The sequence below is a fragment of the Sceloporus occidentalis genome, unplaced genomic scaffold (assembly GCF_023333645.1).
Source record: "Sceloporus occidentalis isolate IW3139 unplaced genomic scaffold, rSceOcc1.0.p SCAF_6, whole genome shotgun sequence".
Lineage (NCBI taxonomy): Eukaryota > Metazoa > Chordata > Lepidosauria > Squamata > Phrynosomatidae > Sceloporus > Sceloporus occidentalis.
Genome location: NW_028316986.1, coordinates 111,181,501 through 111,199,322, shown reverse-complemented (window position 1 = coordinate 111,199,322; position 17,822 = coordinate 111,181,501). Strand labels below are relative to the sequence as shown.

The window sequence follows — 17,822 nt, the reverse complement described above, 5'->3', positions numbered from 1 at the left end:
GCCACAATATCTTGATGTCTTTCAATTTATTAATGAAATACTAATTTGTTATAGGTTTGCCCGATGGTAGAGATATTTCATTCTGTACAGTCCTTTCCTTTTCCATCCTTTGTATTGCTTTATTTTATCTTCAAATTTAAATAAAGAGTTTAACAGGGTTTAACAGGGTGCCACAGGGTTAAGTCCTGGGCCCAGTGCTATCCAATACCTTTATCAATGTGAAGTCAAAGGCTTTCATGGCCGGCTTCCATAGTTTTTTTGTGGGTTTTTAGGCTATGTGGCCATGTTTTAGAAGAGTTTATTCCTGACGTTTCGTATATACCCAACCCCTTTCCAAGCAAGATGTCAGCCATAGATACTAGCGAAACGTCAGGAATAAACTCTTGCAGAACATGGCCTTTATCAATGACTTGGATGAAAGAATAGGGGGCATGCTGAGCAAATTTGAAGATGACACCAAATTAGGAGGGTAGCTAATACTCTGGAGGAGAGGATCAAAATTCAAAATGACATTAATACATTAGAAAGCTGGGGCAAACCTAACAAAATAAATTTCAACACAGAGAAATGTGAGGTACTGTACTTTGGGCGGAAAAATGAAATGCATAGATATAGGATGGGGACACCTGGCTTAACAAGACTACGTGTGAAAGGCATCTAGGAGTCCTAATAGACCACAAGTTGAACATGAGTGAACAGTGTGATGCAGCAGCTAAAAAGGCCAATGCAATTCTACACTGCATGAATGAAAGTATAGTGTCTATATCACGGGAAGTAATAGTGCCACTGTATTCTGCTTTGGTCAGGCCTCACCTGGAATATTGTGTCCAGTTCTGGGCACCACGATTTAAAAAGGATGTTGAGAAACTAGAGTGTGTCCAAAGGAGGGCGACTAAAATGGTGAAGGGTCTGGAAACCATGCCCTATGAGAAGAAACCTAGGAAGCTGGGTATGTTTAACTTGGAGAAGGGAAGGTTAAGAGGTGGTATGATAGCTCTGATTAAATATTTGAAGGGATGTCATATTGAAGATGGAGCAAGCTTATTTTCTGCTGCTCTAGATAACAGGACCCGGAACAATGGATGCAAGCTATAGGAAAAGAGATTCCACCTCAATATTAAGAGGAACTTCCTCACAGCGTGAGCTGTTCGACAGTGGAACACACTTCCTTGGAGAATGGTGGAATCTCCTTCTTTGGGGGATTTTAAACAGAGGCAGGATTGCTAACTGTCAGGGATGCTAGAATGAGAGTTCCTGCAAGACAGGGGGGTTGGACTGGATGGCCCTTGTGGTCTCTTCGAACTCTACAAGTCTATAAAAATATATTTAAATATTTAAAAAATTAAATAAAGAATTGGATAGAAATGGGGAAGAGATAAAACTGGGGCAAGTAATGTGCTTCATTTTTTGCAAATTGCAAATGAGCATTTTACATTTTTACTATGTTCTGGTATGGTAAAATAAATTTATGTTTTCATTTTCTAACTCCATTTTTTATCCATGAAGTGGATGAATCGTTACGTATTAGGTGAACCATCTGTTTGAGCTGATAAACAGCAAGACAATGTTGGAGGCTTAGGACACACAACTCTCCTTCTGAAGAATGTTTTATTGGTGAATCTTAGGGCTTTAGTCCCTGTTATGAATTTCTCTAATTAGTTCTGCCTATTTTCAGTTTGTGGAGGCCTGGATGTAGTGGCATAGATTGGAAGAGGAATGTAAATTTTGGTAAAATGTGGGACAACAGAATGTTGATTCTGTGGTTAACTCACTGTATCAGTGGTTTGTAACTTCTGTAAACTGGCTGAAAGCCTGTTAGTTCACTTTATCAGCATTAGGTGGTAGGAGAAATAAGGCAGCTGGCACAGCAGCTATAAAATGTAAAACATCAGAGAAAGAGGTGCTAATCAATGTCAAGTTATGTATGTCTTCCCTTAGTACTGCTGCACAACTTTGGCAAAAGTACAACTGCTATCATGCTGAATTAACATCACCTTAAGCATCCTTTCCAGAAGGATAGTAGTGCTAGTCTCATGTAGCATAAAGAACAAAGAGTCTTGTGGTACCTTAAAAGATTTAAACATTATGGCACAAACTTTCACATCCCCTGCATTTCAAATACAGCTTGAGATTCTTGGCTGACATACATCTCTAAACATTTTTTTCTGGGGGGGGGGGGGCGGCAGTATCTGTTGTAGTTGTTTACTACCTTGCATTGATCTTGCTGATGAGACATTGCCAGCCCCCCGTCTTCTATTGCTTTGTACAGCTCCTGCAAACTCATATTCGTGGTCTCTTTAATAGAGGCCATCCATCTAGCATGTGACCTTTCGCTCTACTACCTTTCACCTTTCCTATCATTATTATTTTTTCCAACAATTCATGCCTTGTCATGATGTGTCCAAAGTATGCCAGTCCAAGTTTTGTCATCTTGGCTTCCAGGGAGATTTCTGACTCAATCTGCTCTAGGACCCATTTGTTTGTCTTCTTGGCTATCTACAGTACCCTCTATACTCTTCTCCAGCACATGTCAAATGAATGGATTTTCTTCCTATCTTCTTTCTTAACTGTCCAGCTCTCACATTCATACATGCTAATAGGGAATACAAAGATTGTATGATTTTAACTTTTGTGTTGAGTTGTATATCTTTGCATTTTAGGATCTTTTCTAGTTCTTTCATAGCTCCCCTCTCCATTCTTAATCTTGTTCTGATTTCCTGGCTGCAGTCCCCGTTCCTATCAATGTTTGATCCCAGATATGAGAACTCTTTTACTATTTCTGTTTCCTCATTATCTAGCTTGAATTTGTGTAAGTTCTCTGTGGTCATTATTTTTGTTTTCTTTATGTTCAACAGTGAGCTTGCCTTTGCACTTTCTTTTTTGATCTTTCTTAGTAGTTGTTCGAGGTCTGTGAGGTTTTCTGCTAGTATTATGGTGTTGCCAGCATATCTCAAATTGTTGATATTTCTTCCTCCTATTTTCACTTCTTCCTCTTCTGTGTCCAAGCCTGTTTTTCTTACAATATGTTCTGCATATAAGTTGAATAGGTAGGGTGAGAAGATATAGTCTTGTCTGACTCCTTTGCCAATTGGGAACCATTCTGTTTCTCTGTGTTCTGTTCTAACAGTAGTTTTTTGTCTCGAGTACAAATTCCTCATCAAGATTATCAGATGTGTTGGCACTCCCATGCCTTTAAGGGTGTTCCATAGCTTTTCATGATCTAAGCAGTAAAAGGCTTTGCTTTATAGTCTATAAAGCACATGCTGATTTTCTTTTGAAAATCCTTGGTGCGCTCCATTAGCTATCATATGTTTGTGATGTGATATTTAGTGCTTCTTTCTTTCTTGAAACCTGCTTGGACCTCTGGAATTTCTCTCTCCATGTATGGTTGGAGTCTATATTGAACAATTTTGAGCATAATTTTGCTTGCATGGGAGATCAGTGCTATAGTTCTATAGTTGCTGCAGTCTCTTGTGTCTCCTTTTTTGTGGATGGGAATATAGATTGGGGAGTGTAAACAGTAATAATTCATCAAGACATTCAACTGTCTCTTGCAGCTTGACAAAAAAACATTTAGCTCATCAGTACAAAGATGCACTACATTATCACTCAATAATTTCTTTGTAAATAACCACTGTCTGTGCTTTATACAATTGTTCCCTCTGACCTTAAAATTCCCCTTCTTCACAACTGTGTCTATATAGATCAGTCAACTGAAGATAAAACCTAATGTATTTGATGGAGTATGTACACAATAGTTTATGCCATAATACAAAGCACCATAAGTCTCTGTTGTTTTTACTGTTTAGTACAGTTGGCCCTTTCCTTACGCGGGGGATCCATTCCGGATCACGTCGCATAAGTGAAATACCGTGTAAACTCAAGCCCCATTAGAAACAATGGGGCTCGTTCCTGCAGTGCACATCCCTTTGTTTCTTCCGGGGTGCAGGAGAAGCCTTTCCGACATGGTTTCCATGCATAGCGCGCCCACATATGATGCGGGTGAACTGTACTGTGTCTCATTTCCCATTAATCTTTCTAAGGTGAAGACTATGAGAAATTGATTCAAATTACTGCTATTTGTAGAGAATTTTCAAAACACTGAATACTGCAGATGCTTTGAGAAATGGTGGCACATAATAGATAAACAAGAAGGGAGAAGACTCCATTTTCATTGTGAATCCACTGTTTGATATCTAAAGCGCAATTTTTCCCCAGTAACTATGTGGTGGCTTCATGGTTGAGACACCAGCTCTGACGGTCAGAAGATTGGAAGTTTGGTAGTTTGAGGCCCAGGTGCTGCATGATAGGGTGAGCTCCTGTCACTAGTCCCAAACTAGCAGTTTGAAAACATGCAAATGCAAGTAGATAAATAGGTACCACTTCAGTGGGAAAATAACAGTGTTTTGGCTTAGTAATGGAAATGAGCACTGCCCCCTACAGTCACTTAAAACTAGACATTCATGTCAAAGGAGTACCTTTACTTTTACTTGTACTGTAACTATCAAACCACCTTCCATTCACAAGCTTCACATATACATAGTACAGTGTTGTTAAAATCTCTCCAAAAGCTATGCTGAGTGCATTATTTCACCTTCTCACTTGATAGGCTTTACTAAAGTCTCAAAGTCTCTCTCTTGATTTCTAGGGTTGGGTACACTGGCCAATGGTCCCTCACAAGCCGTCAAAATTAGCTTGACACTATCCATAACATCTAAATTTTTCAAAGCTTATGAGCTTGTAGCTAGTAACTATAAATCCCCAAGGGTTCCAAAAACTATTCAGATTAATCGTATAGCCATCCAGGAACAATCTTGATCTTGGATATTCTCCTCAGTAACACGGACACAATGGGATATTTTCTCCATTTCTAAGCAACATTTAACTGTTGAATTATCTTATTTAACTAGGTAATCTTTATGTTAAACATTATTTCCCTTTTGGCAATTTTCTAGGCTCTGATTTCCAAAAAGTAATATTCACCTACAGTGTTTTGTAATTACTGGCTTAGCAAGATGTGGACATTCACATTTTTTCACTTGAAAGTTTAGTTCTAGCTTCCTCAGTAAGCAAATTAGATAATTCTTATTCTTTTTTTTTTAAAAAATGTATTTCTTTTCAAAGCATTTAAAAATAAGTCAAAAGCAGAAGAATATTTTTGTTACAGGATTGCAAACTACTAAGGCTTAGCATTTAAAAATCTATAATCAGAGAGAAAGGCAGAAATTCAGAAAAGGCTAGTAAAATGAGCTGCTGAATTTTAAAACAAGGTTGTATCTGAATCAACTCCTTGATGTGCTGTGCATAAGTTTTGCTATAATAAATGTTTCACATAAGTGAACCACAATTTTGATAGAAACTACAAATGACTCTTTTTTGCAAACATTAACAGATGAAAACATCTCTTTTGTTCATAGGTCTCACAGGGCAATGAAACTGCTCCATTAATTATCACTAATGAGAGAGCAACCTATGAGTTTGAACAGCAAAGCTGTCATTTATGGAAAATAATATTTATGTTCTATTAATGTTTCTTAACAGATGGGCCTTAATTAGCTTGACACGTCATAAAGTATCAGCAGAAGACAATACATTCAAATCTCTTGTTGGAATAGTACAAGCAGATAGTTCACATTCAGTTACCAACACTAAAACTTCCATTCAGGATTAGGGGAATGAAGTAATCCATATGAAAAAGTAAGTGAGTAAACAGTCCAGAAACTATACTTAAATTTGACGCGACAAAAAAAAAAGCACATGGATTTAAATCTCAGCTTGTGCAATAATAATAAATAATAAAAATTTTATTTCTATCCCACTTTTTGCCAGGCAATCAAAGCGGCGTACAACAAGCTAAAATACAACCATATATACATAGTGCCCCCCCTTTAAAACAAGATTAAACAGTATAAGATTAAAAACTACATATGCAACCCAAAGTACCTTCTCCAGTAACCTCAGTGAATGTTGAGTAAACCTTAGAAAAATGGTAGCAAACAGAAATTTGAGCTTGGGCTTGTATGAGCTTACCCTGTCTCATGGGAATTTCAGATAAATTGAATTCCAATTTCTGAGTTTGTCTGTAGTATCAAAAACTCACCACATATTTTAAACATGTCTTCATTCCATGCCCAGGTTTTCATGAGAAGGTGCAAGCCACTAAGCCAAAGAATTTGTATCTACCCAAAGAAAAGTGTGATAAATTGTAGTTTCAATGTTTATTATGTTATATGGATTATGAGTTTGACATATTGCAATTGCTATTTTCATGTTTGTTTCTATCAGGTATTACGTTAAATTTATATTTAATTTGCTTAATATTGTTTTGATGTGAACCTGGGCTGAGGGGTTGGGGAAAGAATTTTCTATGAACCTTGTTTGACTTATAACGTTCTTATGTTTTCCTATTGATTATTATTATTAGTAGTAACCTTTATTTATAAAGCGCTGTAAATTTACACAGTGCTGTACATACAATCTTTTTAATTGGACGGTTCTAAAAAGACACGACACAAAAGGAGAAGGGGAAGGGGATGAGGGCCAACAGTTCTTCTCTACCTCCGAGGCCTGGATCAGGGGAGATGGACTGGAGGGAGGACATAGCAATACAGGAAATGATTCAATAAAACAGGCAACAAAGGAACATCAAATAGCAAGCGACAATTATGCAATGCCTCGGAATGCTTCTCTGAACAGGATGGTCTTCAACTCCATTTTGAAGCTGGTTAAAGAAGTGATGGCCCCTGTGTCTCATGGGGGAAGAAGGTTCCAGGAGTGAGGGGCAGCGAGTTAAAGGGGCGAATTCGAGATGGGGCAGAGGAAATCATGGGCTGGGACAGCAGACCTTGACTACCAGAACGGAGGGCCCTAGTGGGAAGGTGAGGAGAAAGAAGGTCTGATAAGTAAGGAGGGGCCAGTCCATGGAGGGCTTTAAATGTCAACAGCAGGAGCTTGTACTGAATGCGGAAAGGGAGAGGGAGCCAGTGAAGGGATGCCAGCACAGGAGAGATGTGGTCAGAGCGGTGGGTGGATGTGATAATGCGTGCAGCTGAATGCTGGACAGAGATTAAAGGACGGAGGTGAGAAAGAGGAAGCCCAGCCAGGAGAACATTACAGTAATCAAGTCGTGAGACCACAAGGGCATGGACCAGGATCTTGGCAGAAGATTGCCACTGTATCGATACTGCTTATTGTTATTGTCTGCTTTATATGGCTGGGGGGCTGGGAAGGAATTTGTTTGATTTTTATTGTACTTCCACTGTTGTTAGCCGCCCGGATTCCTTGTTAATTGGGTGGGATACAAATAATAATAATTAATAATAATTTGTTTTTTTATATACCGCTATTCCAAAGATCATAGCGGTGAACAGCAAGTAAGCTGAGTGAATGGCTGCAGTACAGGCATTTAACCACTGCGCCACCAGGGCTCCATTATTTATTTATTATTATTATTTAAAAGCTATAGCTTCAATACGTCAACATAGAAACAATACCTATTAATAAAAACTACAAAGAATAGGTAATGCAACCACAATGCCAATCCAGTGCTTCAACAAAGTAATCCTTCCTAGTCCAGAAAACAGTGCCAAAACAAAATCGCATAACAGAACAATTATACATGGAAAAAGAAGGTTCAGTGTTAATTGAGGCAAAGCATAAGAGTTGTTATCAGAGTTGCAGGGAGTTGAACTGGATCATCATGTGGAAGAAGATAAGGTGATTTTGTAGAACATCTGCTCTAGAGGGTTAAGGAATTCTCTATAACAGTTTTGAGAGGATGAGCTAGCCATATTAACCTCTTGCAACAGAAAGCATGAAAATCTTGAGGCACATTAAAGGCTAACATTTGGCATAAACTTTTGTAAGCTCCAAACAACTTCATCAGATACAGAGAACAGATCTGCAGCATGAGCATGGAGCATCTGAAAGTTATGCCAAATAAAATTTGTTTATATTTTAAAGTGCCACACAACAGTATGTGAAGATGTACTGGGGATTGCAAAGAGAAATAATAAAAAGCAATTGGCAAAAAATTACCACCTGACTCCATTCTTCCCATATTGAAGCTTTGCTAAATCCTTCGCCTTGACAATGGAAGAGGCACATCCACTGGCAGAGGATTAATCTACTGTTCTCAGTTATTTAATGGTATCTGAAAAAAGTTTCTAAGAGAGACTAATTGCAGGATACCATACATCCCAGAGGACATCTACATCCATTCAGCCACTTTGCCACTGGCCACTATCTCCCAGTTCAAGATAGCATTTAGGTTGGTTCATGCCTAAGCATAACAACCTTCTGTCAGGGGCTACCACTGAGCCGCAAAAGTTAAGGTGTCTAGTAAGAATGACACTGAAGAGTTGGAAGTTCTAAATAGGTCTTCTGTCTTCCACATGAGCCCCAAGGAAGTTCACCTGCCCTCTGACTCCAAGAAGACTTTAGACTTCACCAATGAGAAGAGAAATCCTGAAGAGCATTTCCCTTCTTGCTGTGTACTCATCCAACCTACACCATCATTGAGAAACCATGACCTAGAAAAAAAGGGCACTGAGCAATTAGCATGGCATTTGTAAGGGTAGAGCTTCCGGAAAGACCCTTTTGGCTTTGCTATAAAACTTTTGTCAGTTGTTCTAGATTAGTGCTAGAGTAACTTTGGCATACTCTTGCTGAAGGATTGTTTTCCCTAAGCTCCTGAAACCAAAAACAAATGTGCTGGCTGTTAGCTAAGATACTGCACTGGTTGTTATCCTGACTCTCCTCTGTCATGGGATTGCAAAATAAATCAATAGATATTTGGTAGAGAGATAAATGTAATTTACAAAGGAACACCTACATTATTTTAAATGCCAGAAATATTTGATCCTGTCCATACAAATAGGCTTGCAATAAAAACAATTCATTGTTCATGGGGGACCACATCACAAATACTGATTATCTATAGTCATATCACTATTATTTATAAGGTGTAATAACCATTTAAGTGTTGCAGTGAAATAACAAATTAGATCAGTTCCTGACCACAGCCTACAGTTTAAAAGACATGATACAAAATGGGAAAAGAAAAAGAAGGAAACAGGCATGCAAGCAGTGGAGAAGTCGCATATTTCCTTGATTATGGATGGGCCAAACTTGATCTCCTCATTCTTCCTGTGAGACATGGAATGTAACTGGTGGCTCTTGGCTTCTGGGCCAGTAGCAGAAGCCCATGATTTTTTCATCAGTCCTGCTCTCCTATAGCAACCAACAGTCAGAACAGAGTGTTCTGGCTAGCTGAAAGGCAGTGTACATTTCTGGTGAGGGGCTGCATAGCTCTTTCTTGCAGTTCTTCCTTTTCATTAGATAAATGTACAATATTGCTAGAGAGATTGCTTCTTCTGGCATGTAAATTAATGCATTAATGGTGTGGGGATCATTTGTATACTGTTCCAGAAGAAACACCTATATGCCTTTAAGAAGACCTCATATGTGCTCCAACTTAAGTCCATTCTACCTCCTGGGAACTAGCAAAATGGTGACATGGGAAAAATTCACCTTGATGATGCCTGCCATACATCATAATTTTTTTTGCAGGTAGCAAACTTGTGCAGGAGGGAAACTTGCTACAGACAGACAGACATATATACAAATACAAAACTTCGAACTTATTTGCAGCCCAAATTAACAAAGCCATGACAATATGTTGTATAAACTTGTGCTTCACGTAAACAACCTATTGCATGTTAGTGAATCTTGTTTAGGAGAACAAAACTGATCATTTCTAAAAGTCACTTACTTGTTTTTCTGACTGTCCATAATCAGCACCTTGAGATGGCAAAAAGTAGCATATGTGTCCATTGTTTTTAGCTTTTTCACGGAGAGCCATTGCAGTCCGGACAGTGGCATTTCGAGCATGAACAAACACCATAACCTTGAAATAATAAAACAGAGAAATCTTTCTTTAGGTGGAAATGGCCTATTATTATTCAATTTATATCAGGTTCAAAGTCTGTGGCTTCTAATTTAACTGCCACAGGATTCCAAGTCATCTGAAATCCTTGGATTTGCAGTTTAGGGAGGGGTATTAGGAATCATCTGTCCAAGAAGTACCTTCAGTGCTTTACCGTTTTAGTTAAAGTGGAACCATAGTACGATAATTGTGTACTGTGAAAGGGCCCTAGATCTCCTCCTGGCATATGATATCCAGATGTATACTTCTCTTACAACCTGAAGGTTCTCTTTAGCCATCAAGGCTGACAGGACTATATACCCGCACAATAGTTTGTCTGATCTTCTTTTAAAGCCACCTAAGCCAGTTGTCAATACAACATCTTGGGGTAATCAATTCAGCAAATTAATGAGGCATTGTGACAAGATCGCCATATAATATCACTGAGATGACATAAATGTCTGGCATTTCCAACATTACATCATTTCAAGCATTGCATCATAAAAATTTTCTATTAGAATAAGTATGCATGTATGTACATGTATGAAATAGACCTGTAAGCTACAGCTGTTAGCATGGAAATACTGAGTTGTTGGGAGTTCCACATCCTTTGATTTCTTGAAAGGAGAGAAACCTTCTCGTGCCATAAGGAACCCAATGTATGAGTTGCTATTATACTGTAAATAGCATGCAAACAACAACAACCAGCACTGATCCAGGGCTGCAACATAGAGGTAGAAGTATCTAAATTTATTATTTTTTAAGCTATTGAACAAGCGTATAAATCAGAACTCTACAGGCCTAAGAGGGTTAATTTAGCCTGTCCTAACTATGTCAAGAGACTTTTTTTTCCCAGTGGCTAACCTCTATGCATTGCATTATGCAAATAAGTTGGAAAAAGTAATTTGGAATAGAGAAAAGTGGTTCCACAGCTACAAGCTGTGTAATTAGATCTGTACTCTGAAGTTCAAAGCTAGCTCTGTGTCTCAAGAGCTGAGAGCTTGTGTAGCTTTTCTCAGGGAAACTAAGCTTTTAAATGACAAAATATGCAAGCAAAGCACAAAGGAAATGTCTCCAGGATAGCACTACAGAATTTTATAAATATCTGGGGGGAAAAAGAACAATCTTTCTTCGAAGGTAAATTTTTTCACCCGTAAGAATGGTACAAGGAACTAATACCACAGTGATGCTGTCTATGAGAAGCAGCAGCTTTTAACTAAAAAGTTTCAGTATTTTTTACTGCAGTATGCCAGAAACAAAATAATGGATTTGATTGTTACTGTGCACACTTTACCTCCACAAAATCATTATGATCAGCACCATCATAATTACCACCATAAATATTTTCCCCAACTTCTTCAAAAGGATGAATCTGTTCGATTTTGAGGATTCCTTGTATCCTCGTGCCCAATGCCATGACTCCCACATTAAGCAGTGTCCCACAAAGTGGATATCAAGGATGGAAAGAATACTAAAAATATTTGAAATCGGTTTGAAAAAAATGTTTATCAAGTATTGGAAATATCTTCAAGGGAAAAAAAGCCTGGCCTGATGAGAGTCTTCATAGTTCAGGACATATTCTATTGAAAATGCTCCCTTTGGGCATATTTTTTTGTACAGAAAAGCTATGTGTAAATTTTACACAGAGTTAGTCTCCAGCTACAGTATTATATTTTATTTTTTGCCTGGAAAATAGCATTTTCTGCATAGAAATAATTATTCCTGCAAATAAATATTATTTTCTGCACAGGAATAAATGTTTTCTGTGTAAAAAACTCATTTTTGTTGTTTTTTGTCTGTGTAAAAAACAAACATTTTACACAGAATAAATATCAAACTGAAAACAGCCTTTGAAAACTGCACCATTTTCAAATAATTTCTCACAGTGGGAAGAAAATTGCTAAAATTGGTTGTCGTTTTCTTTAAGAACAAAATTAGTAAAGAATTTCATGCTTAGTGAATATACAGTAGTATAACACTGGATTTTAGCTAATGGCTGTCTCTTCTTTACCTATTCTACAGTAGAATGACCGGATAACAAATCTTTTTACTGTATGGAGATTTTTGGTTGTAATCCCACTTTGATCCGTTGGGAGAAGTGGGAAAATACAAATAAACTTATTATTATTATTATTATTATTATTATTATTATTATTATTTTACTACTTGACATAAGAGTTGAAGCATCCCACATCTTACATTCTTCATGGTCCTGTAAGATCTGCAACTTTTTTTTAACTTTTCCATTCCCCATTCCTTAGCTCACATATATTTGACCACCCAAAACAATTTTTTTTCAGGTTACAACCCAATTTCATTTCAGCTCTATAAAATGGCCAGCTGATAGCAAGCAAGACATCTTTATTTCCTGCTCTGTACAAACTTTACTTGCTGCTGTCTAGATTTACAGAGCTGCTTTTGCCCCTTCAACATTTGTTGAAAGGCAGTATATAATGCAGCAAGCACTATGTCAGCTAGACTATACATATGTCTTCTTATCGGCTGATCCACCTGCTAACTTTCTTTACGACAGAAACTATGAGCATCTATGGACTTAGATTATTAACCACACTGAAACAGGCTTTCATTCTGGCCACTTTTGCTGCTCAGTCTTTACTACTGCACTATTATTTCCTAAACCTGATAAAAGCTATTTACAAAATCTTGAAAATGTATGGTTTTTTAGGCTGTGCATCAGTGGTAACTTAGCAAGAACAATTTCTGAAAGCCTATCTTGTGATGAAATGTTTTGCAAGAGATTAGCTGCAATTCAAGAAGAAAGCTACAAATGAACAAAAATAAAAATATCTAGATCAATAATCCTTTCATGTATGAAAAATTGATATAAAGTTGCCCCTCCGTTTGCGTGGACCATATTCGTGACCCTTGCTTACTCGTGAGGAGCAAATGGAGGGGATTAAAATGGGGCATGCACCCAAGGCGCACCTGCAGCCACTCCTGGGCACACGCACCCATTCAAGCCTATGGGGCTTGAATATGTGCGAGTTTCTATTTTCATGGGGGGGGGGGGGTGTCTGGAACAGATCCCCCGCAAAAACGGAGGGTTGACTATACACTATGACATCTTGCTCTAACATATGCTAAAGCAGCAGCAGGCCACTTTTTTTTGAGGGGGGGGCATTAAATCCTCCCTCTCTTAAATCTCTAGGGGAGATGCTAAAGGCCATTTTATCATGTTTTTGAGTATTTTTTTGTGCTTTATCACCTTCTAAAGGCTTTTTTCCAGCCTATGCAGGCCTCTTTCCAAAAACGGAGTCTGATCACTTCTTGGTTTGGGGTGAAAACAAAGGCCTGTATAGGTCTTTAAGAAAGAAAGAGGACTGAAAACACATGATAATATGACAAAATTGCCAGTGGTGCTGCTTCAGAGGCTTGTGGGGGGTTCTACTGGTCATTGTAGGGGGGGGGGAATAATCACCTCCCACTTTTCTCCAAAGTGATCCCCGCATCCCTGGTGCTTGCCCGCCCCTGCTTTAAAATGAAACGGCTGGTATGACTGCAAAGTATTTGTTTACAGGATTTATATACCAGCTTTTGACAAGGGTGCTAGGATGGTTTACAAAAGCAGTCTAAATCAAAATAAACAACTTATCAAAGAAAATACATCAAACTGAACTTCCTCCACAAGAAAAGTCACTGAAGGTGCTGGAAGGAAAAAGAATGAAATTATTGGAAGTTCAAGGAAGTTCAAATAATCTATCTGTTGAAACCAAGTACAGTACTGTGCTAAATTTGGCAAGGGAAGGAGAAGAACAAGGAGAATTATTCTTCAGGTTCTTTCTTAGCTTTAAGGTTCAATAAGTTTACTGTTGCCATACAGCACAGCTTTCTGCCTTTCCCCTTCCTCTTGAATGTCTCCATGCTGCCTCAAATTGGTTCCAGAGAATTTCCTAGCTCCCGAGGAGATTTTTTAGTTTGTATAACGATGACAAGAGGCAGGGGAAAATCACCCCTTCCTATTGGGCTGTGCTCTTTAGCCAGTACAACTCCATCACTGCCCTATCTGCTTTTCTATTATTATTATTTAATATTGCTTATATATTTTATTATATTTTGTACCATTTATTGACTACCAGAACTGATTTTCAAGCTATCTGCATTGGAGGCTTGCATTACTGGACAGAAAAACCTGAATATTTGCCCAGTCCTTCACCTCTTTATACAGTGTGTTGTCATACCACCTTCTACTGATTAAGTACAATAACAACGGTGAAGGGACAGCTCAGGCAATCCAACTGCTGGCACCTCCATAAGGCAACCAATCTCATATACTGAGAGTTAATGAGTAGCCTCTGTCTACATCAGTAACTATGAAATGACTCCATTAGTCTACAAGAGAAAACATAATAAAGGGATGACAACATATGGCATACAGACATTACATCTGCATTCTTTTTAAATTTACTACAAAATTGAATTAAGTATAAAGTTAAAATAAATCATGAAAGCTGATTAAAGCTGGAACATGTGTCAAAGGGACAGAAACAAATCTCTCATGTCATTTACTATTTGCAGTAGAACTTAACATGTTTACAGCTCTTTAATTTAATTTCCATTATACTTAATGTGAGAGGTTGGAATAGTCCTTTGGATGTTCTAAAACTCACTTGACAGAAGAAAATTCCAGAATACAAACAACAAAACAATAAGAACTTTTAAAGGCAGTTTATGGAATGCAAAAACAGGTTATGTAATTCAAACCTATGTAATATATATATATATATATTTAAATGAAAAGAATCAGTGGGCTACCTGTCTGCATGCCTCTTCATTCTAATGGCATATGCACAACACATTTTGAGTATAAAATCCTGAGTTCAAAGCATGATGAAATGACCTAAATGTAATTAATTTATAGATATTAACATACAGAAAATATCTTCCAAGGTCATATAAATGCTCAATACCATTCTTTAAAGATACCCATGAATTAAATAAATGCATTCAGAGCTAGGTGAAGTAGAAAAAATATTAAGAAAAAAATTCATTACTAGGAAAAAAGTCAGCTACCAGCCAGCCTGGCATAGTGGTTTTTTTGTGGGTTTTTCGGCACAGATGCTGGAGAAACGTCAGAAACAAACTCTTCTAGGACACGGCCACATAGCCCAAAAAACCACAAAAAACCACTATAGCCCAAAACCCCCACGAAAACCTATGGATGCCAATCATGAAAGCCTTCAACTTCACACTGGTATAGTGTCTTAATTGTTGGACTATGACTGCATCCACACTGCAGAAATAATCCAGTTCGACACCACTTTAACTGCTATGGCTCAATGCTATGGAATTCTAGGAACTGTAATTTATTGTGGCATCAGAGCTCTCTAACAGAGACGGTTAAATGTCTAATGAAACTACAGTTCCCAGAACTGCATAGCTTTTAATTTTAGCAGTTAGGTGTTGAACCAGATTATTTCTACAGTTCAGACAGCCCCAATATCTCTGGAGACCAAGGGCAGAATCCTGGCTTGGCCATGAAAATCCACTGGTGACCTTGCTCAAGAGCTGAAACTGACTGGTTCGAAACGACAGCTTCATGGCAGCTTGGGGACATGACGTATGCATGCTGCACGCCCTGACGCCACCCCGAAGCCACTGGGCTGGCTAAATGGCACTCCGGCGTTGCAGTGTTTACATGCTGTAAGAATGCTGTAAAGCCGTGGCAGGGAGGTAAAAGCCGGCTTTTTGCCAGTTCAAAAAATTGGATTGGCCACAGTGTGTGGTTACTGTGGCCCCAATCCAGCTTTCTCAGGGGCAGTTTCAAGCCGCCCCTTTGGGGCAGTCTGTTTCGCCCCTGATTCACTCTCTCTCATCCTCAAAGAAAGGCAAAGACAAACTCTCTCTGAACAAATCTTGCCAATAAAACGTTGCCTTACAGTCAGAAAAGAGTTAATGGCATATAACAACCTTGTATGATCAAAGAAATTGCCAGTTCATCATAAAATACCCATGTAGCGATGTATACTACAAGCCATTTTTAATGTCAATATCTTATGTCAAGTTCTCTGAACTAGTAGGAAGCACCTCTCATTTGTGCAAACTAGTCCTTCGTCCATCGTAGCCTTCTGTAATCCAGAAGAAGTTGATCCTAAAAAACAGGGGGACTCTCTGGGCACAGTTTGGCTGTGCAACAGGTAGGGAACATCAGCCAAAATCAGGCTTGTACCAATGGAAGTATTTTTAATTATCACAAAGGCACCATTTGCTAAAACCCTATAAAAGCCCGTATTTGCATTTACGTTAAGTACAATGGATTTTATTAGTCATTTTAGTGCTTATTTATACTTCCTCCAGAGTTTAGTCTTAGCCTAGATTTTGCCATACTGAATAATTTGATATCATCAACACAGTTACTTCACTGCCCACCCTTCACTCTAGGACATTTATGAATTACAGCACGCCCGCGTCATACGCGGGCGCGCTTTACGCGGATTGAGCATACGCGCTCAAGCCGCGGGGCGCGGGCAGGGCGTCCCATTCAATTGAATGGGCACGCGCGCCCGTTGCGCCCCGCCGTGCACGAGCCCCATTGTTTCCAATGGGGCTTGAGCATAGGTGAAAATTGCCTTACGCGGAGGGATCCGGAACGGATCCCCGCGTAAGGCGAGGACCCACTGTAATTAAAGAGTGTTAATCCCAATTCAGAGATCTCACCCTTCAACTGGTCAAGCTTTTGCTCCCCAATTTAGAGCACTTCACATGCTGACTAAAACTTCCATATTCCTAACCACCAATTATCTTAGTGGAGACTGACAAAATTTGTCCAAGACATCTGGGAGCTCTTAGTTGATGGACGCTTATATAAACTGCCTATTTATTCTTATCCTCAGTTTCCATTCTTCGGCCAAATTACCAACCCACAATTACCAATCCACTTTATATTATAAGTGTTGCATTTCTAAGAGACTGGTGAGAAATGCTGTTGTATGCCATTTGGAAATCCAAAAATAAATTGCTTCACCAGTTAAAGGAGGAACATCGTGTGTGTGTGTGTGTGTGTGTGTGTGTGTGTGTGTGCTTTCAAGTCACCTGTCAATTTATGGCAACCCCGTGAATTTTTCATAGTCTTTTCTTAGGCAAGAAATACTCAGAAGCGTTTTGCCCATTCCTTCCTATGAAATATAGCCTACAACACCTGATATTCAATGGCTGTCTCTCATCCAAGTACTAACCAGGGCTAACCCTGTTTGGTCTCCAAGATCAGACAGGGTATGATATCTTTAGAATATTTAGGCCTCTTGGAACATCCTTTACCATGTCAAAAATGATTAGTTAATACTTTGCTGGTTCCTACTGGCAGGAAAACATTATTTTGAATTGTTACTGACAGCAATGAAATAGCAGTGTCTATTCTTCTAGCAAAAATTAAGCAAGAATAACTAGCCTATTACTATGCAAATTTAAGTTATTAGACAGTCTATATGTTCATCTCCCTCGTGAGACCATAAGCACAAAAAGCACTTCAAGAATTGATAAAACAGAGATATTTCTTATGCCTTAAATCCAAGCTCTGTGCACAGTTATCATGCTGCTCTCTCCAAGATTAGAACCTATGCATAACTGGGAGATTTATACCAATACACACAGACTCTTCAGGGCGGAACAAAGAAATATACTTAAATTGGAATGGAATTACTACTGGCCACAAACAGAGGACCATGTGTCTTTAATCCAAATATCAGTGATCAGGATGGAGGTGGTGTAGGACTATAGTGGGTAAGTAAGGGAAGTTTAACTATTTCCTTCACCAAGGCATTCTTGATGAGAGTCTGTCCTGATAACTGGTCCCGACACAAGGGTAGTCCACAAGAACTCCAGGGCTGTTATTGTGCCCCCCCCCCCCAGATTATTTTGTCCTCAAATGCCCTCTAGAGTG

At 38.7% G+C, this 17,822-nt stretch overlaps 1 protein-coding gene across 1 annotated transcript in view; it reads right to left on the bottom strand.

Annotated features, from left to right (window-relative positions):
* The window catches only part of ASCC3 (activating signal cointegrator 1 complex subunit 3), a 332,057-nt gene that overhangs the window by 170,778 nt on the left and 143,457 nt on the right, over window positions 1-17,822 (bottom strand). The window contains exon 14 of the mRNA XM_089530681.1: window positions 9,773-9,907. Coding sequence (XP_089386807.1) covers window positions 9,773-9,907 — 135 coding nt within the window. The remainder of the gene's footprint in view (window positions 1-9,772; window positions 9,908-17,822) is intronic.